This window comes from Aegilops tauschii, chromosome 1 (assembly GCF_002575655.3).
Source record: "Aegilops tauschii subsp. strangulata cultivar AL8/78 chromosome 1, Aet v6.0, whole genome shotgun sequence".
NCBI lineage: Eukaryota > Viridiplantae > Streptophyta > Magnoliopsida > Poales > Poaceae > Aegilops > Aegilops tauschii.
The window spans coordinates 139,795,844-139,817,357 of NC_053035.3; the positions used below are offsets into that span (position 1 = coordinate 139,795,844).

Here is a 21,514-nt window from a genome sequence, read left to right on the forward strand (position 1 = left end):
ATCATCGTGTCTTCATGAAGTTGTCACGCCAACGATTACTTCTACTTCTATGGCTAACGTGTTTAGCAATAAAGTAAAGTAATTTACATGGCGTTATTCAATGACTCGCAGGTCATACAAAAAATAAAGACAACTCCTATGGCTCCTGCCGGTTGTCATACTCATCGACATGCAAGTCGTGATTCCTATTACAAGAACATGATCAATCTCATACATCACATATATCTCATTCATCACATCCTTTTGGTCATATCACATCACAAGGCATATGCTGCAAAAACAAGTTAGACGTCCTCTAATTGTTGTTGCATGTTTTTACGTGGCTTCTATAGGTTTCTAGCAAGAACGTTTCTTACCTACGTAAAACCACAACGTGATATGCCAATTTCTATTTACCCTTCATAAGGACCCTTTTCATCGAATCCGTTCCGACTAAAGTGGGAGAGACAGACACCCGCTAGCCACCTTATGCAACTAGTGCATGTCAGTCGGTGGAACCTGTCTCACGTAAGCGTACGTGTAAGGTCGGTCCGGGCTGCTTCATCCCACAATGCCGCCGAAACAAGATAAGACTAGTAGTGGCAAGAAAAATTGACAACATCTACGCCCACAACAAGTTTGTGTTCTACTCGTGCATAGAAACTACGCATAGGCCTGGCTCATGATGCCACTGTTGGGGATCGTAGCAGAAATTTAAAATTTTCTACGCATCACCAAGATCAATCTATGGAGTCATCTAGCAACGAGGGAGAGGAGTGCATCTACATACCCTTGTAGATCGCGAGCGGAAGCGTTCAAGTGAACGGGGTTGATGGAGTCGTACTCGTCGTGATCCAAATCACCGATGACCGAGAGCCGAACGGACGGCACCTCCGCGTTCAACACATGTACGGTTGGGAAGACGTCTCCTCCTTCTTGATCCAGCAAGGGGGAAGGAGAGGTTGATGGAGATCCAGCAGCACGACGGCGTGGTGGTGGAAGTAGCGGGGATCTCGGCAGGGCTTCGCCAAGCACAGCGAGAGGGAGAGGTGTCACGGGAGGGAGAGGGAGGCGCCAGGGGCTGTGGTGCGGCTGCCCTCCCTCCCCCCACTATATATAGGGCCCCTGGGGGGCGCCGGCCCTGGGAGATGCAATCTCCAAGGGGGGCGGCGGCCAAGGGGTGGCTTCCCCCCAAGCCAAGTGGGGGGCGCCCCCCACCCCTAGGGTTTCCAACCCTAGGCGCAGGGGGAGGCCCAAGGGGGGGCGCACCAGCCCACCAGGGGCTGGTTCCCCTCCCACTTCAGCCCATGGGGCCCTCCGGGATAGGTGGCCCCACCCGGTGGACCCCCGGGACCCTTCCGGTGGTCCCGGTACAATACCGGTAACCCCCGAAACTTTCCCGGTGGCCGAAACTGGACTTCCTATATATAATTCTTCACCTCCGGACCATTCCGGAACTCCTCGTGACGTCCGGTATCTCATCCGGGACTCCGAACAACTTTCGGGTTACCGCATACTAATATCTCTACAACCCTAGCGTCACCAAACCTTAAGTGTGTAGACCCTACGGGTTCGGGAGACATGCAGACATGACCGAGACGACTCTCCGGTCAATAACCGACAGCGGGATCTGGATACCCATGTTGGCTCCCACATGTTCCTCGATGATCTCATCGGATTAACCACGATGTCGAGGATTCAATCAATCCCGTATACAATTCCCTTTGTCAATCGGTACGTTACTTGCTCGAGATTCGATCGTCGGTATCCCAATACCTTGTTCAATCTCGTTACCGGCAAGTCACTTTACTCGTACCGTAATGCATGATCCCGTGACCAACCACTTGGTCACTTTGAGCTCATTATGATGATGCATTACCGAGTGGGCCCAGAGATACCTCTCCGTCATACGGAGTGACAAATCCCAGTCTCGATCCGTGTCAACCCAACAGACACTTTCAGAGATACCTGTAGTGTACCTTTATAGTCACCCAGTTACGTTGTGACGTTTGGTACACCCAAAGCACTCCTACGGCATCCGGGAGTTACACGATCTCATGGTCTAAGGAAATGATACTTGACATTGGAAAAGCTCTAGCAAACGAACTACACGATCTTTGTGCTATGCTTAGGATTGGGTCTTGTCCATCACATCATTCTCCTAATGATGTGATCCCGTTATCAATGACATCCAATGTCCATAGTCAGGAAACCATGACTATCTGTTGATCAACGAGCTAGTCAACTAGAGGCTCACTAGGGACATGTTGTGGTCTATGTATTCACACATGTATTACGATTTCCGGATAACACAATTATAGCATGAACAATAGACAATTATCATGAACAAGGAAATATAATAATAACCATTTTATTATTGCCTCTAGGGCATATTTCCAACAATTTGCCTTTTTGTGTTAGTTTCTGCCATCAAGTTTTCTTGGTTGGTTTGTTTTTACAGTTGTTTACTTTGTTGTACTGAAAGTAGTTATTGTTGCACTTTAACTTACTTGTAGTCATTTACTTCAGTTGTGCTATAAGTTGTTATTATTGTTTACCCTTTATCTTGCTTGTTAGCATTGTTGCTTATTTACTTTTATGCAAGGCTAATGTTGGAGGAGCACACCGTTACAGTATTGAACCAGAAACTAAATAACAACCTCCTCCAGGCTGGATAAGACAAATGTGCCACAGAACCGAACTCACTAGTACGACCACATTTTCCTTTATGGTAAGCCTTATTTTGGTTTATAGTTATGTCTCTCGCGTGTCTCCAAAGAGGGAAACCTCAATGAGTAGTATTCCTTCGCGAGGAAGTTGCCGTCCAAAGTTAGAGGGCCTGGGATGGTCAAGGATATATATGAAAGTGCAGTTGTATTCCCAGAGTGGAAGAGTAGGGCCACGGGGTGGCTGATCCCAGATCCCCTTGACCCCGGGCTAGCCCGCGGGAGGTTGGAGACACGGTAAGAGTGCCATGCTATAAGCGGGATTTGTTAGACTGGGAGTCTATGGTGTGGGTAAAGTGTACAACCTCTGCAGAGTGTGTGTTTAGAGAATAACCGCGTCCTCGGTATTGGACATAGTTTGGGAAGTCACACACGATTATCAAGCCGGAGGTATAAACTTTAAGTACAAGAGTTGAGAAGGCAAAAGATTGGTGTGAGCGGCCTGCATCATCGATAACAAGACTTGACCAATGCCTTGAGAAAGACGGTCGGAAGACCACAAGGAACATGAAATGATTGTTGTTCATGATCTTCTTCTTCTTGTTGTTGTACTGCTATTATTTCAATTGTTTACTAAGCAGTAGTATTGATCACACTCGGTGAATAGACTTTAGCACATAAATGATCATACCTTCGGAGTATGACTTTGAGCTAGTGAGCTCAAAATTACAAATAATTGGTAAGATAACAAAGTGAATCGTAGTAATAATAAAACCTGAAGTATCTGGAGGAATAACTTTAGTGATGACGACTTGGTATCGGAGAAAGATTTTGATCTAGTAAGTGATCACGTTGAGGACAAACTTTAGCTTGTCGTAGTTGTACTAGTTATTTTGGCTAGTTAAGCTTTGGATTTGTAGTACTATTGTACCTGAGTAGATAAGACTTGGTAAATGTTCGTACTAAGTTGTTGTTGATGTTTATTGGTGTTAGAGCAGTTTCGTGCTTGAGTAATATGGAGTATTTCTTGGGTGCTTTATGCTACGAGATTTGGCTTACGAGTATATTCAAATGTACTCATTGACTTTTAACATGATCATGTATGAAGCAATTAAGGATACGAAGTTGATGCGCCACTAGGCAAGAGGGCAACCCAGTCAGATCCCTCTGGTGTGGAGCTACGCTACAACTGTGCCACTACCATTGTAGAAGTTTTCGCTCCGGTCATCTCTGAAGTACTCACCCCGACTACTCGGATGTTCCGACCTCGACATAATGTTGAGACTTGGAACCCTATATGTTAACGTTGTAAAGTGTATAGATCAACAAAGCATTCTTTTGTCAAATGCCTCTTACACTGTTACCCATGGATTGTAAAAGCATGCTCCATGTTGATTTCCTGGGTTGGCGAATGCGGCCTCCCGGCTGGATAGAGTGGTAGTTCACTATATCCAAAAGGGGGTGCCACATCAGCTTGCCCCCTTGCCGGGGCATAGACGCTTGTCTTGTCGTAGCAGGTCTACTGATGAACACCTTTCACCGTGATACGTTGCTTGGGAGGTGTCACACGCACAGGAAAGGGGTGGTGTATCACCCACGCCCTCACCCCAACTGCCTCGTGGCAGCTTCTCCTTGCGTTAGGTTGTCACACACCACCGGGGACCATGCCATGCCTAGAGCCAGGCCCACTGCTGTAGACTTAGGAGTAGTCTTCGTGGGAACAGGCCGTTGGTGGGACAATCCGCTAGGAAGGTGAGGCTTTCTCTTGGTAATCTTGGCCTTGACATTGTCAATGTGTCAAAGGACTCATACTCAAAGATGATGGTCTTGCCAGTGAGTGTCTTCGCAAAAATCTACATCATGAGGTTAAGTCTCGATGAAGATCTGCATACGACCACGTTGTTGGGAGGCGGAGTGTGGTATGGACTCCTTCTGGATTTTGTAGTCAGCCAAGGGCTGCCATCCTCAAGCTGCTTGTCAGCACAGAGGTGCCAACATCTTCCTTTAAGATAGATCTCTTATGTCTTAGATCTTGACAAAGATCTACATGTCACCTTAGAAGAAGTAAGCATTTTTGAGGATTGCTTGGCATCATCCCGCTAAGCAAGACCACCATGACGCATACTTGACATCCCCGTGGGACCCTTGTCTTCACGGGCCGACACAACCATGGGAGACTCTCAGTAAAGTTAGTACAAAATTGGGTCATCTATTTTAAAACGAAGGGAGTACAGCGGACGACGTGGAAGACACTCTTGGTCGCAGAGACCGCGAGAAGAGGGGTACTCCAGCTAATATCCACACCGTGTGACAAGCCCAATTGGTACGACGTCATCGAAAACCATGCGCACGTGTGACATGTCTATCTCTTCCCGCAAAACAAAAAGACATGTCCATCTCCACCAAAGATTGCTGCTCCCACGCTGCACCATTACATAGCAGTGGCGCCAGAGCACCAGTGCGAGTCAAACGCAACCACCGCACAAGCACAAGGCAACGGTGCATACACGAGCCGATAACAAATGGAGAAGGCGACACAGGAGTCTGAGCAGCAGGCATGGCAGGGTGTGGTGGAGGCCCTCCTCCCGTCCACGCCCGCCGCCGCGGCGTGGCCCCACCTTGCCAGCTTCTGCGCGCTGCACCGGTATCTCTCCGGCGTCGACGTCTGCGAGCGCGTGGCCGGGGAGGACGGCCACCCGGGCTGCGTCCGCTACGTCGCCTCCCGCGCGGCGCCTGCGCCGGGAGAGGAGGACCAGGACCAGCAGGAGGCGGCGCCTGCCGCGATCGCGACATGGGCCCGCGAAGAGCTGCTCGAGCTGGACGACGCCGCGCGCCGGCTGAGCTACGCCGTAGTTGGCAGCAACATGGGGTTCGGCCGCTACGTCGCCACCATGATGGTTGTCGAGGAGGAGACGGAGGCGGCGGGTTGCAAGCTCGTGTGGGAGTTCGAGTGCGAGCCTGTGCAGGGCTGGAGCAGGGACGGGCTCGTCGGCTACCTCGAGACCACCGTCAAGGGCATGGCTGCGCGGATCGTGGAGGCCGCCGCCGATTAATGATGAGGCGTCGCTGGCTCGCTGCTGCTTGAAGGGAAGGACCAGCGTAACAAAAGCTAATAAGTAATTAATCGGTGAGATGAAACAAGATGGAAATGGATGTATTTGCTGTAGTCTGTTGCTTCCCGTTTGTTTTTTCTATTATGATTAGCGCCAAGAGTAGTGGCTCGCTTCCCATGTGCAATGAATAAATGCATTAGTACGTCTGATGTCTATACATGCCTATCCATCTGTGTGTTTAGTGTACAAAACTACAATTCCGATAAACATAGGCTGAGTGTGGAGTGTGGACTGGACGACGGCAAGTACCAACACCACGTCGTGTTGTGCTTCTACACGCGTGCGGCGTGCCTCTTTTTCCTCACTTGTATGTTTGTCACTGCCTCACTGGACACTAGTGCTCGATTCTGTCACTCTTTGTGTAAGGTCATGTTTCATCTCACGCGAGTAGTGTACGACTCTCTCTCTCTCTCTCTCTCTCTCTCTCTCTCTCTCTCTCTCTCTCTCTCTCTCTCTCTCTCTCTCTCTCTCGCTAAAACATTTCGTTGATGGGGAGTGGACCTTGAAAGAGGACCGAGATCTATTCCCTTGTCATGTGCCAGATGTGCATATGTTCCGCTAGGCCACTATCTATCGTTTGTAAGAATCCAAAACTTTCGAACCAAATGATGTGTAGGTCCACAAAGGAGAGAAGTTCAACAAGATTTGTTCCTCTACTTTCCCTAGCAACCATAGAAAACATTTGCTTTTTTCTGGAATTTAGCTTCTTGGTTGATTTCAATCGTAAGAAACACTCTCCTAGTTTATGCCTAGTATTATTTTGTTTGCAAAATGTTCAGAATGGATTATTTTGAATTTCATATTCTAGTATTAAACCCTAAACTCCCTCTCACCGTAGCTCCCCTAGGCGCAGCCGGCAGTGGCCCCCGGGGTCAGCCGACGGCTGCGGCGGGGCCACCCTAGCGCCATCCATCCTCCTTTTTCTCCTGCGGTTTTTGTGATGAGAACAAAAATATTCATCATTTGTTGTTTGCATGCTCTACTGCTCCTATATGTGGAGTGCGATCTGCAATGTGATTGAGGTTGTTAACATAATAACAGGGCATCCTGCCCTTTTTTGCAAGTTAAGAGCTTTCATTCATTAAACAACGGGGTTACAATCGTTTAGCAAGCAAGAGACTAAAAAGCTAGGTACATGATTGATCCATAAGCACCTTGCTCAGCAAGCAAGAGACTAAAAAGCTAGGCACATGATTGATCCATAAGCACCTTTTTCTGCTCTCAGAGGCTTGCTTAGCACAAAGTTGCACCCCTTCATTGGCATCATGACCAACAAAAGGTAACTAGAAATCTTCCATATTCACACTTAGCTCTTATATCTCCTGAAGTATGGATGATATCTCTGATCTACCTTCAGTACGGTTCCTCCATAGATTGACACTTCCTTTGCATCCGTCTCAATGATGATCTTGGAAAGACCTATGCCACAAGGTAATTTGATACCATCTCGAATAGCAAATGCCTCCATGATCAAAGCACTAGCAGATTGCCCATACCACCAGATTGCTTGACCCCTCATCAGAACTCCTTCATTGTCCTGCAGTATCACGCCTATAGAACCCTCATTGGTATAGGATATGAAGCTTGCGTCCACATTCATTTTCAACATTCCTTTCAGTGGGTAAAAGTCACGAAAAAAATAATAAAAAATTTCATGAATTTTTAAAAGTTGAAGATTTTGGAAAAAAATATCACGAGTCTGGAAAAAGTTAATGAATTTGAAATAAGTTCATGATTTTAAGAGAAAAGTTCACGAATTTAAGAAAAAAAGTTCACAAATTAGAAAAATAAAAACAAACATGAAAAATAAAATGATAAAGGAGAAATTTAATGAATAGGAAATTTCATGGATAAGAAAAAAATTCACGGGAAAGAAAATTCACGGATTTCCAAAAAAGTTCAAGAATACAAAAAAAGTTCACGGATTTAAAAAATTCATGAATACATAAAAGTTCATGAATTTGGAAAAGGTCAATGGAAAAAAACATTAAGGGAGTTGAAAAGAAGTTCACAAATTTGAAAGAAACAAGTTCATGAAATTAAAAAAGTTAATGATTAGAAAAAAGTTCAGGAATTTGAAACAAATTTGAAAAAGGTTCAAAATCCGTAAAAAGTTAATGGAAAATAGAAAAAAAATAAAAACTAAAAACTAAAAAGGATAATGGAAAAAGGAAAGAAATGGGCCGACAACCCAGGTAGTCTAGCGAGCAGGAGGGTGCACGCGAAATCACTAATTGAGGAGTACTCATTCCAAAGATCACTTTCACCTCCCCAAGTTACGACAAGTGGCGTGCATCATGCGTGTGAGTTTTTCCTTTTTCTCGTATATCCGTTTATTCAACATTTTATCTCCTAAACTGTGCGTCTAAATCTCAAACTGTTTTCACTGTTGGATCCCCCGCGTCGAGATCTTCAAAACAAGATACCATGTTGATAGATTTTGACGAACTTCTTTTCATGAAAAAAACGAACGAAAAAACTGTGCCTCTCGTGAAAAAAAACGCGTTTTTCCCTGTTTCTAGAGAGGCGCGGAAGCAAAAAACCGTGCCTCTCATGGATGAAAAAAAGAAGAGAAACCACGTGCTTTTTTCCATTTCCGAGAGGCACGGCTGTGCCTCTCGCGGAGAAAAAAACGTGCCTATGACGAAAGCAAAACGATGCCTTTCACGGAAGAAAAAAACAAGAAAACATGTTTTTTCGCGTAAAAATAAAATATATCAATTTTTTTTCAAAAGCTAAGTAAGACCGCTGAAAAACCAAAAAGCCTAAAAACAAAAAAAACATCTAAAAAGCCAAAAACGTTTGTGAAAAAATAATTAAAAATTCGAAAAGAGCACCCAGAGCACGACACGTGACGGTGTTGAGAGCGCACAAATGACGCGATCTGAGCCCAACTCCAAATAATCGTTGGGAGGCTCTTAAAGGAGTGCTCGTCAAGTATTTGCTCTCTGGTGCACGCCCTGTACCAAATACACACTATTTGGCGCGCCCAATAGGGTTTGGGCCCGCAAGGGGTAACCACTGCTCGCGTATTTTACACAGGCCGTAATCTACACCATTTGGGCCTCAGAACAACTAGAAGGTAGTCCTAAATCTGATATGGGCTTTGACTCCGTTTGGGCACACCTGAACATTTTAATTTAACGGGTTTAACCTACCCAGAAAGTTGGCCCAGATCCTTTCGGGCTAAAGTTTGGGTAGGCCACGGGCTTGTGCGTGCCTACGCCGGCCGCTGACTCCCTCTCCTCTAAGCTGTCCGTCCCCGCCGCCGATCTTCGCTCGTCCTCCGGCGACCTATGTCTGCGGCTGTGATGCAGGCCACAGCGCCCGTAGAGCGCCGCGACTCCTCCAGCGGCGGAGCGGAGATTGCGTACGTTAGCTACGGCGGTGAGCAGCACCTCCCACTGGTGATGTCGCTGGTGGACGCGGAGCTCAGCGAACCCTACTCCATCTTCACCTACCGCTACTTCGTCTACCTCTGGCCACAGCTCACCTTGCTCGTACGACTTTCTCTTTGCACTCTCCCTCTCACGCTGCTGAAAGTATGTGGGTTTGGTATATTCTTGATGGTTTCTTGGTTTGTCGTGGGGATTCGTCGGAAGGCGTTTGATGCCAATGATGGTAAGTGCGTGGGGACAGTGGTTTGCAAGATGGGGGAGCACAGAGGCGCCTTCAGGGGGTACATCGCCATGCTCGTCGTCCTCAAGCCCTACCGAGGACGAGGAATCGGTGAGTTCATTTAGATTTATATTTATAAAGAATCCTCTAATTTTCTGCTATAGTTCATCAATTGTTGCTAGGCGATGTGTGATCTTAGAATCTTGCTATGTATGTCTAAGGGTGGCAGTATTGACTTAGTAAGGTTTATGGAAACACAATCTTTCTTACTGAGTTTGCTAGTCGTAGAGATCTTACTTGTGTACTCCCTCCGTCCGGAAATACTTGTCGCATGAATGGATATAAATGGATGCATCTAAAACCAAAATATGTCTAGATACATCCATTCTTCCGACAAGTATTTCCGGACGGAGGGAGTATATTTGTACTTCAAGGGTTTCATCTTGTGCAGTGTTTGTAACTGCTAAGACTCGGTTCACTCTCGTATAAGGGTGTGTTTTTCGTTTTTTATGTTTTCGCAAGGTTGCAATATTGAATCCTATAGTAGGAACACACAATTAATGGTTATTGCTTCCCAAAAGAAACGTCAGGTTTAGTGTTGTTACATAATCATTTGATTCATTGCAAGGCGCTCTTTGGCTTGTTTCATTTAGTATTTTATTAGGGATAGGCATTGTGCTTACTGTGAAAAATGTCCAAACTTCTCTGGTTGTTTCATTTTTTTGTTTGAATTGGAGCAATCTTTATGCTTGCAGTCAGATTTTATCTGCTTCGTCCATCTGGAAAGGAAAGTTTTTCTCTTTGCTTCCGATTATGTTCGAAAGAAGCACTGTAATTTCTGAATATGATGTTCTCTGCAACCCGAACCCATTTATGACTGACATGCTGCATGTTCCCAGCAGGCATCTGCAAATCCTTCTCCCTCTTTATTCTAAAAGCGACTCTAATGCAGCACCCGTTTTAAGACACATCACCCTAAAAAGACCAGTCTTTACACTATAATCGAGGATCAATCAAGTCCGCTATATCTTGACAGTTAGCGCCTACGAAAAGTCATGTCCTTCGGTTAAATGACACACCGCCTGGTGAAAGGTTGTCTCTTTGTGGAAAGACACATCCCTTGGTGAAAAGATGTGCTGGCGAAATGATGTCTCTTCTCGGAAAGACATTAAAAAAGAATAAAAAGAAGCATAATAATTGTTAGATTAACACATTACAAAATTCAGTTTTTAACTTCCCAGAAGATGCGACCATTGAAACTGCCTTAACTGTGCCAGAAAACTAATATACTAAAATTTAACGTTCCAATTTATTTACGCACTTGAACAAAATTTGAACTTTGCAATATGCTTAAAAAATGCAATTTCTTATATAAACATTTCAACATAAAGTCACTGAACAATGTAATAATATCCGTAGCAATGTGCGGGCATTACACTAGTTAAATAATAACTTAACTATCTTACAGACTCGGGATAAGGTGCCCTTTTTGGTCCCAGTTTGGCCAACAAGTATGGAGTGGCTGAGTTATCTTTTCTATGTAGTAGCAACCAACCATTTTTCATGGATTGCCATATGCTTTATTTCGCACATCAATACAAGCTCTACCTATTGATTATGTAGAATTCGCTGGTTATTAAGGGTTACCGGCAGAAAACAGAGGGAATCCGTATGCTGTCCTTGACGTTCTTATGTTTTTGTGAGATCATGTTCCTTTTATTTGTTATGTTTGCATAAGTTCGTTTCATTAGTTGTTATGACTAGCATGAGTTATTTTTCTCCAAATCCACCTTTTTTTTGTTGATCACTCTACGTATTTACCTTGCATTATAGAACTACATTTGGCTTAGTATTCTAATACAAACATGTTGGTTTAGCACCGTTTTCCTGCTCTTGTCCAAAGAATCCTTTTATCTGCTGTTAGTTTCAATATGAAAAAACATACGACCAACCAGGCACTAGCACCTGGTGGCATTGTCTAAAGAAGGACTGAAACACCACTCACTACTAGTAATTGTGTACGTGCAATGCACGTTAATATTAGGCAATTTATATTAATTGCTTTGCACATTAATCATGTATGTGCATATTAGGCAATATATTAATTTCATTGCACACTAATATTTGACAGGATCTTAATTACACATTGATATGTGGTCGGACCCTTCCCCGGACCCTGCGCAAGCGGGAGCTTCATGCACCGGGCTGCCCTGCCCTGTGTTAATTACACATTGATATTAGGTACTCCCTCCGTTCCTAAATATAAGTCTGTAGTGATTCCACTGTGGACCACATACGGATGTATACAGATACATTTTAGAGTGTAGATTCATTCATTTTACTCCGTATGTAGTCCATAGTGGAATCTCTACAGACTTATATTTAGGAACGGAGGGAGTAGGATATAATTAATTGGTTAGCGCTAGCATGGATGTTGGGTATGCCATTAATTAAGGGAGGATTGTGTGAGGGAGGTGGTGGCTACGTGACTGAAGCAGGATGGGCGTGGGGCTGTGGCAGAACATTGGATATGAGCCCTTGGATTGGATGGCAGACCACGGATGCAATACCAACTCTTAGATTTAATTAGATAGATTAGATCAAGGTGTGGGTTGTTCCGGGTGCACTAATTTTGGTGGCATTAGAAGAATTAGAACTCGCGCTTTTATAAGTAGTAGAGATAGAGATGGGGAATAAATTCCAGCCGACGGGAGCCGAACTCTGGTGGTCTGACTGGTGCTGGGCACAGTTTTAATATGTTGCTTGTGTTCTAGAATTTATTAATCTTAGTCCATTATTTATGAGTAGGCTCTTCTAATGCATTTGCTTATTTGCTTCTTTTATTTTTGTAGAAAGAAACAGCTAGCTACTTGCAACGGGCTGCCCTTTAATGAAATAGCTATGTTAATTATTTTATTGTGCTTTTTTAACTTTGGGTCTGCTTCATTTGCAGAAAGAAAAGGCATATTTATTTGCTTAGTTCTTGGATGCTATGTTTATTTCTTGATGAATTGACATGTCTATGCTAGCCTTGCAAGGTTTCTTTCTTGACAATCGGCATGCTTTTTTGTGCTTCATTCTCTTGATCTATATAATGTTTGTTCATTAAGTGCTATCGTGATGTCATTTATTGCAATCGCTATGTGCATTATTATTTATGCAAGAACTTAGCAAACGTTGTTGGTTATCTGGTGTTACATACTGAACTTATATTCTGCACCATTTTTCATACGTTGAGTTTGTTTTGGAATAAATGGATTTCGTATGGTAGCTCAATCTCTGGCAAATCAGATATCAGTACATTGTTGCTAAATATAGCGAAGATGCTCAGTTGTCTAGCACTTCAAATATTCTAATGTAGTAATGTGTACCATATAGGACTAATCTTTGTCAACTCCTTGCAATTTCAGCCTTCCAGTTTATCTCCTTGCATAGGAATCGTCATACTTTTTACCTTACAGTTTAATGTGTTATATTGTATATTAGGCTGATCTTAGTCAGCTAACCTATATTTCCTCATGCTACAGCAACTGAGCTGGTTACTAGAGCCATTCGGGTAATGATGGAATCTGGCTGTGAGGAGGTAATTATACTACATTTCTGTTGGTCTGTCTTTTCTAACATTTCATTCGTTTGACATTTTGTCATCTGAGAAACTGTTATGACCGGCATATTAGGGGCTTAGCCCAGTGGGTTGTGGCCCAAGTTATCTTGTCGTTATTAGGGGCTTAGCCCAATTATCTTATCGTTATTAGGATCGTTTGCTTAGGAGTCAAGTAAACCTCTCTATATAAGGAGAGGAGATGTATCAATCTAATCAAGTAAGAAGCAATCATTATTTGCTCGGCTTTCCGAAGGGAGCCGGGAGACCTAACCCTAGCCGCCTCTTGCGCCGCCGCCGCCTCTTCTTCATCGCGCCACGGCGCCCCGCCGCCGGCAGCCGCGATCGCATCACCATCAACCCTCCCCCTTCCCATACAACCTACGCCCTAGACCAGGTAGGATCCTAGCTCCTACCAATTTGGTATCAGGTAACTCAGTTCCGATCATGTCTGCACCACCACCCAGCCCGCCGCTGCCTCTCTCCACCGCGCCGCTGCCTCTCCCCACTGCGCCGCTAGACTCCGTCGTCGGCGCCTCCACCGGCCAGACGCCGCCGCCCTCCACTGCGCCGCCCTTCGCCGTCTACTCGCCGGCGGAGATGACCGGGATCCTCAACGACCTCGTCACCGCCGTCCAGGGCATACGCCTCTACCTGGCCGGGCCCTACGGGCAGCCGCCGCCCTTGCAGCCGGTCGCCGCGACCGGGCCAGTCGCCCTGCCATGGTACGCGGCCACCATGGCGCCAATCGGGCCTCTACACCACCACTGGCCCGGTCAGCCGCCGCCCGCCGTCGCCCCCCACTGGCCGCAGTGGCCGGCTCCGGCGATCGCCGCGCCCCCGACGCCTCCCGGGTCCGGGCAGCCGCAGCCCCAGTTGCCGGGCCCACCGCCGCCCGCTGCCGCGCCTCAATGGCCACAGTGGCCGGCCCCGGCCCTTGCGGCGCCCCCCTCGCCACTCTGGTCCGTGCCGCCGCAGCCGCAACTGCCGGCCCCGCCACCGCCCAGCACAGGGCCGGGGTCACCCTCGCAGGGAGGCATACCGATCCAGCAAGTGCGCTTCCCGCCGTCGCCGTCCCCAATACCGGCCTGCTGACCGGATCATCGCCGCCTCCCGTCTACACGTCGGCTGGAGACCCGCCGGCACCCACTCTGCAGTTCGGCGATCCCTTCGGCTCGGCGGGGCACTCCTCGGGCCGCGGCCATGCTGACCGGGCGCCCCAATCCTCGCTGCTTCGCACCTCCGAGCCAGTCGGCCACGACGCTCCGACTCAGACACCGCCGCGGTTTGCCAAACTGGACTTCGCCACTTTTGACGGCACGGAGGACCCCCTCAACTGGCTCAACCAGTGCGAGCAATTTTTTCGCGGGCAGCGCACCCTTGCCTCGGAGCGTACCTGGCTCGCCTCTTACCACCTCCGAGGCGCGGCACAGACCTGGTACTACGCCCTCGAGCAGGACGAGGGCAGCATGCCCCTTTGGGAGCGCTTCCGCGAGCTCTGCCTCCTTAGTTTTGGGCCACCGATCCGCGGGACCCGCCTGGCAGAGCTAGGCCGCCTTCCCTTCACCTCCACGGTTCAGGACTTCGCCGACCGTTTCCAGGCCCTGGCATGCCACGCGTCGGGCGTGACGGCGCAGCAGCGGGCCGACCTCTTCGTCGGTGGACTTCCGGATCACATCCGCGTGGACGTGGAGCTTCGGGGACCCCAGGATCTCAAGACGGCCATGTACTACGCCCGCGCGTTCGAGCGCCGCGCGGTGGCCATCCAGCAGGACTCACCGTCCCGGGCCGCTGGGTCGCTACCCTGGCTAGATGTTCCCACGCAGGGTCGGCCTGCTCAGGCTTCCGCGGCACCCCTCGCCGCGACCGCGGCGCGCCCGTTCCGTCGGCTCACCTCGGCCGAGCTACTCGAGCGTCGCCGCCAAGGGTTGTGCTTCAACTGCGACGAGCCCTACACGTCTGGCCACGTCTGCCCGCGACTCTTCTACCTGGAGGCTGCAGACTACATTCCGGAGGACGCCGTCGCTGCCGACCTGGCCGCCCCAGCTGTCGCGAAGGTGTTTGACGCTGGTTGATCAACTCGAGGAGTTCAGCAAGCGCTTCCCCACCTTACAGCTCGAGGAGTGCAGGCGGGGAGAAGTGTTATGACCGGCATATTAGGGACTTAGCCCAGTGGGTTGTGGCCCAAGTTATCTTATCGTTATTAGGGGCTTAGCCCAATTATCTTATCGTTTGCTTAGGAGTCAAGTAAACCTCTCTACATAAGGAGAGGAGATGTATCAATCTAATCAAGCAAGAAGCAATCATTATTTGCTCGGCTTCCCGAAGGGAGCCGGGAGACCTAACCCTAGCCGCCTCTTGCGCCGCCGCCGCCTCTTCTTCATCGCGCCACGGCGCCCCGGCAGCCGCGATCGCATCTCCATCAACCCTCCCCCTTCCCGTACAACCTACGCCCTAGACCAGGTAGGATCCTAGCTCCTACCAGAAACATATCAGCTATTACATATCCTACTTTTGTGTTCGTTGTCTATTTGTTCTGGTTATGGATATGGCTCACACAGTCCCTTGATTGTCCTGCAGTTACCAGAATAACCTATTTGCCTTAAGAGTGTAAATGATTAGAGTATTTGACATCTGACTCGTGTGCAATCCAGGTGACGCTTGAAGCAGAGGTTACAAACAAGGGTGCCCTCGCTCTGTATGGCCGCCTAGGTTTTATCCGAGCAAAGAGGCTGTACAGATACTATCTAAATGGCGTGGATGCTTTTCGCCTCAAATTACTGTTTCCACGCCCCGATCTTGGTCTAGATCCAATGATGATGCTTGGTGACGAGAGGGATGGTCAACACATGGATTCCCCGTACTTGTGATAATACCCTGATCAAAAGCGGAAGATGGAAATCAAGCTGTTATTTTTGTTGTGTTCTTTTTCCTGTTTGATGCTTTCATGTCTTCATTACATGCAGTAGCTATTTTCTTTTTTGAGAAACAAGTGGTTTTCGGCACTGCTGCTTCTGGTAATTTTGAAACCCTGAAGAGGGCATTAGAAGTTCCAAACATATCTGAATATCTTTTCACGTGTAAACGTGAGAGTACCCTCTTGACGAAAAGTCTCATGGAACAATATCGTCATGGATATTTTTGTAACACAGTGCAAATGTAAATCGCCACCCAATCAGGGGTCCCTCCGATAGCTCGATATCGTTTATGACCTGCCTGAACTGTTCATGGCACGCCTATTGATCCCTGTCGTTACTTTTTGTTGAAGTTGAATAGCCCACTGAAATCATATGTACATGTTTCAAACATATATTTTGATTCGCCTGATTTTTCTTTTTCTTAAACCGTTCACTTGGGGTGGAATTCGAGTCGGCTCGTTAGAGCTCGGTAATATAACGAGTTAGCTCGGCTCGACTCGTTAACATAATAAACTCAGCTCGACTCATGTAACTCGCGAGCTAGCTCGCTTACCTCGTTAAACTCACTATGGACGTGAATAACAAAAGAGCTTTGCTACACGCACGGGGAAGCTTAGCTAGGACCTTTTGATTGGAGAAAATGATAATGAGGGGCCACACCCTTGAAAATCGCGCGGGGGGGAGGCAGTAATAAAGTTGTTATTTTATATTTTCTTATATCATGATAAATGTTTATTATTCATACTAGAATCGTATTAACCGGAAACTTGATACATGTGTGAATACATAGACAAAACACTGTGTCCCTAGTAAGCCTCTACTAGACTAGCTCGTTAATCAAAGATGATTAAGTTTCCTAACAATGGACATGAGTTGTCATTTGATAACGGAATCACATCATTAGGAGAATGATGTGATGGACAAGACCCATCCGTTAGCTTAGCATGTTGATCGTTCAGTTATATTGCTATTGCTTTTATGTATGTCAAATACATATTCCTTTGACTATGAGATCATGCAACTCCCGGATACCGGAGGAATGCCTTGTGTGCTATCAAATGTCACAATGTAACTGGGTGATTATAAAGATGCTCTACAGGTATCTCCGAAGATGTCTTGTTGGGTTGGCGTGAATCGAGATTAGGATTTGTCACTCCGAGTATCGGAGAGGTATCTCTGGGCCCTCTCGGTAATGCACATCATAAGAAGCCTTGCAAGCAAAGTGACTAATGAGTTAGTTGCAGGATGATGTATTACGGAACGAGTAAAGAGACTTGCCGGTAACGAGATTGAACTAGGTTTGAAGATACCGACGATTGAATCTCGGGCAAGTAACATACCGATGACAAGGGGAATAACGTATGTTGTCATAACGGCTCGACCGACAAAGATCTTCGTAAAATATGTAGGAGCCAATATGAGCATCTAGGTTCCGCTATTGGTTATTGACCGGAGAAGTGTCTCGGTCATGTCTACATAGTTCTCGAACCCGCAGGGTCCGCACGCTTAACGTTTGATGATGATTTTGTATTATATGAGTTATTTGATTTGGTGACCGAATGTTGTTCGAAGTCCCAGTTGAGATCACAGACATGACGAGGAGTCTCGAAATGGCCGAGAGGTAAAGATTGATATATAGGATGATGATATTTGGACACCGGAAGTGTTCCGGGTACATATCGGGTCACCGGAAGGGGTTCCGGGCACCCTCGGCAAAAGATATGGGCCTTATGGGCCAAGTGGGGAAACGCACCAGCCACAAAGGGGTTGGTGCGCCCCCCATATGGGCTGGCCAAATTGGAGTAGAAAAGGGGAAGGAGGAAAGGAAAAAGGGAATAGGATTCCACCTTCCCCATCTTCCCTTCCTACTCTGAATAGGAATAGGAAATGAGGGAGGCCGAATTGGGAGGAACCCAAGTAGGATAATCCTACTTGGGGCGCCCCCTTGGCTGCCTCTTCTCCCCTCCAACCCATATATATATATGGGGGAGGCACCGCTAGAAGATGCACCAATGTTTGTTAGCCATGTGCGGCGCCCCCCTTAACAGTTTACGCCTCCAGTCATATTCACGTAGTGCTTAGTCGAAGCCCTGCGCGGATTACTTCACCATCATCGTCACCATGCCATCTTGCTGATGGAACTCTCCCTCGACACTTTGCTGGATCAAGAGTTCGAGGGACGTCATCGAGCTGAACGTGTGCAGAACTCGAAGGTGCCGTACGTTCGGTGCTTGATCAGTCGGAACGAGAAGAAGTTCGACTACATCAACCGCGTTGTCAAACGCTTCCGCTTTCGGTCTACGAGGGTACGTGGACACACTCTCCCCCTCTCATTGCTATGCATCTCCTAGATAGATCTTGCGTGAGCGTAGGAATTTTTTTGAAATTGCATGCTATGTTCCCCTAACAGTGGCATCCGAGCCAGGTCTATGCGTAGATGATTTGCACGAGTAGAACACAAAGAGTTGTGGGCGGTGATAGTCATACTGCTTACCACCAACGTCTTATTTTGATTCGGCGGTATTGTTGGATGAAGCGGCTCGGACCAACCTTACATGACCACGTTCATGAGACCGGTTCCACCGACAGACATGCAACTAGTTTTGCATAAAGGTGGCTGGCGGGTGTCTGTTTCTCCAAATTTAGTTGAATTGAATTTGACTATGGCCGGTCCTTGTTAAAGGTTAAAACAACAAACTTGACGAAACACCGTTGTGGTTTTGATGCGTAGGTAAGAACGGTTCTTACTAGAAGCCCGTAGCAGCCACGTAAAACTTGCAACAACAAAGTAGAGGACATCTAACTTGTTTTTGCAGGGCATGTTGTGATGTGATATGGTCAAGACATGATGTGATATATGTTGTTGTATGAGATAATCATGTTTTGTAAAAGTTATCGGCAACTGGCAGGAGCCTTATGGTTGTCGCTTTATTGTATGAAATGCAATCGCCATGTAATTGTTTTACTTTATCACTATGCATTAGTGATAGTTGCAGAAACAATAGTTGGCGAGACGACAACGATGCTACGATGGAGATCAAGGTGTCAATCCGGTGACGAAGGAAATCATGACGGTGCTTTGGAGATGGAGATCATAGGCACAAGATGATGATGGCCATATCATGTCACATATTTTGATTGCATGTGATGTTTATCTTTTATGCATCTTATTTTGGTTAGTGCGTGGTAGCATTATAAGATGACCCCTCACTAAACATTTCAAGGTATAAGTGTTCTCCCTGAGTATGCACCATTGCGACAGTTCGTCATGCCGAGACGCCACGTGATGATCGGGTGTGATAAGCTCTACGTTCACATACAACGAGTGCAAGACAGTTTTGCACGTGCGGAATACTCAAACTTGACGAGCCTAGCATGTACAGACATGGCCTCGGAACACTGGAGACCGAAAGGTCGAACGTGAATCATATAGTAGATATGATCAACATAGAGATGTTCACCATTGAAAACTACTCCATCTCACGTGATGATCGGACATGGTTTAGTTGATTTGGATTGCGTAATCATTTAGATGACTCGAGTGATGTCAATCTAAGTGGGAGTTCTTAAGTAATATGATTAATTGAACTTTAATTTATTATGAACTTAGTCCTGATAGTATTTTTCAAATTATGTTGTAGATCAATAGCTCGCGTTATAGCTCCCTTATGTTTTTGATATGTTCCTAGAGAAAACTAAGTTAAAATATGATAGTAGAAATGATGTGGACTAGGTCCGTGACCTGAGGATTATCCTCATTACTGCACAGAAGAATTATGTCCTTGATGCACCGCTAGGTGACGGACCTACTGCAGGAGCAGATGCAGACGTTATGAACGTTTGGCAAGCTCAGTATGCTGACTACTTGATAGTTTAGTGCGCCATGCTTTACGGCTTAGAACCGGGACTTTAAAAACGTTTGAACGCCACAGAGCATATAAGATATTCCAAGAGCTGAAATTGGTATTTCAGACTCATTCCCGAGTCGAGAGGTATGAGACCTCTGACAAGTACTTTTCCTATAAGATGGAGGAGAATAGCTCAACCAGTGAGCATGTGCTCAGAATGTCTGAGTACTACAATCGCTTGAATCAAGTGGAGTTAATCTTCCAGATAAGATAGTGATTGACAGAGTTCTCTAGTCACTATCACCAAGTTACTGGAACTTCATGATGAACTATAATATGCAAGGGATGACGAAAACGATTCCCGAGCTCTTCGTGATGCTAAAACCGGCGAAGGTAGAATTAAAGAAAGAGTATCAAGTGTTGATGGTTAACAAGACCACTAGTTTCAAGAAAAGGGGCAAAGGAAAATAAAGGGAACTTCAAGAAAGAATGGCAAGCAAGTTGCCACTCCCGTGAAGAAACCCAAAGCTAGATCTAAGCCTGAAACTAAGTGCTTCTACTACAAAGGGAATGGTCACTGGAAGTGGAACTACCCCAAATACTTGGTGGATAAGAAGGATGGCAAAGTGAACAAAGGTATATTTGATATACATGTTATTGATGTGTACTTTACTAGTGTTCATAGTAACCCCAGGGTATTTGATACTGGTTCAGTTGCTAAGATTAGTAACTAGAAACAGGAAATTACAAAATGAACAGAGACTAGTTGAGGGTGAGGTAACGATGTGTGTTGGAAATGATTCCAAGGTTGATAAGATCAACATCGCATACTCCCTCTACCTTCGGGATTAGTGTTGAACCTAAATAAACGTTATTTGGTGTCCGCGTTGAGCATGAATATGATTGGATCATATTTATTGCAATACGGTTATTCATTTAAGTCAGAAAATAATTGTTATTCTGTTTACATGAATAAAACCTTCTATGGTCATACACCCAATGTAAATTGTTTCTTGAATCTCGATCGTAGTAATACACATATTCATAATATTGATGCCAAAAGATGCAAAATTGATAATGATAGTGCAACATACTTGTGGCACTGCCATTTAGGTCATATTGGTGTAAAGCGCATGAAGAAGCTCCATGCAGATGGGCTTTTGGAATCACTTGATTATGAATCATTTGATACTTGCGAACCATGCCTCATGGGCAAGATGACTAAAACTCCGTTCTCCGGAACAATAGAGCGAACCACTGACTTATTGGGAATAATACATACCGATGTATGTGGTCCAATGAGTGTTGAGGCTCACGGCGGGTATCGTTATTTTCTAACCTTCACAGATGATTGATGTCGCTTGAAGCTACGTTGGTATTTCCCCAAAGAGGAAGGGATGATGCAGCACAGCGGCGGTACGTATTTCCCTCAGAAATGAAACCAAGGTTATCGAACTAGTAGGAGAACCAAGCAACACAACGTAAACAACCCCTGCACACAAATAACAACACCTCGCAACCCGACGTGTTAAAGGGGTTGTCAATCCCTTTCGGAGTACGACGCCGGAAACGGTGCGTGGATGGGAGAAAGTTGTAATAGATTGGAATAATAGATCGCAAATAAAATAAAGTGCAGCAAAGTATTTTTGTATTTTTGGTTTAATAGATCTGAATAAAAATGCAAAGAAAAAGTAGATCGCAAGCAAATATAAGAGAAAGAAGACCCGGGGGCCGTAGGTTTCACTAGTGGCTTCTCTCGAGAAAATAGCAA

At 46.2% G+C, this 21,514-nt stretch overlaps 2 protein-coding genes across 2 annotated transcripts; both read left to right on the forward strand.

The window, feature by feature from the left end:
• Positions 1–5,014: 5,014 nt before the first annotated feature.
• LOC109761641 (lachrymatory-factor synthase) lies at positions 5,015–5,965 on the forward strand. Its single transcript, XM_020320460.4, has one exon. The coding sequence runs from the start codon at positions 5,168–5,170 to the stop codon at positions 5,696–5,698; it is 531 nt and encodes a 176-aa protein (XP_020176049.1). The 5' UTR covers positions 5,015–5,167; the 3' UTR covers positions 5,699–5,965.
• Positions 5,966–8,926: 2,961 nt separating this feature from the next.
• Positions 8,927–16,168, forward strand: LOC109761642 (N-alpha-acetyltransferase MAK3). Its single transcript, XM_020320461.4, has 4 exons — positions 8,927–9,258; positions 9,361–9,487; positions 12,904–12,959; positions 15,632–16,168. Exons 1-4 carry the CDS (start codon positions 9,055–9,057, stop codon positions 15,845–15,847), a joined length of 603 nt encoding a protein of 200 aa, XP_020176050.1. The 5' UTR covers positions 8,927–9,054; the 3' UTR covers positions 15,848–16,168.
• Positions 16,169–21,514: the final 5,346 nt, after the last annotated feature.

Excerpts from the sequence above, each read along its gene's own strand:
- LOC109761641 (XM_020320460.4), top strand. The coding sequence starts at position 5,168 with ATGGAGAAGGCGACACAGGAGTCTGAGCAGCAGGCATGGCAGGGTGTG.
- LOC109761642 (XM_020320461.4), top strand. The coding sequence starts at position 9,055 with ATGTCTGCGGCTGTGATGCAGGCCACAGCGCCCGTAGAGCGCCGCGAC. Across the intron at positions 9,259-9,360 it reads GGCCACAGCTCACCTTGCTC|GCGTTTGATGCCAATGATGG; the intron begins GTACGACTTTCT and ends ATTCGTCGGAAG. Across the intron at positions 9,488-12,903 it reads CTACCGAGGACGAGGAATCG|CAACTGAGCTGGTTACTAGA; the intron begins GTGAGTTCATTT and ends CTCATGCTACAG.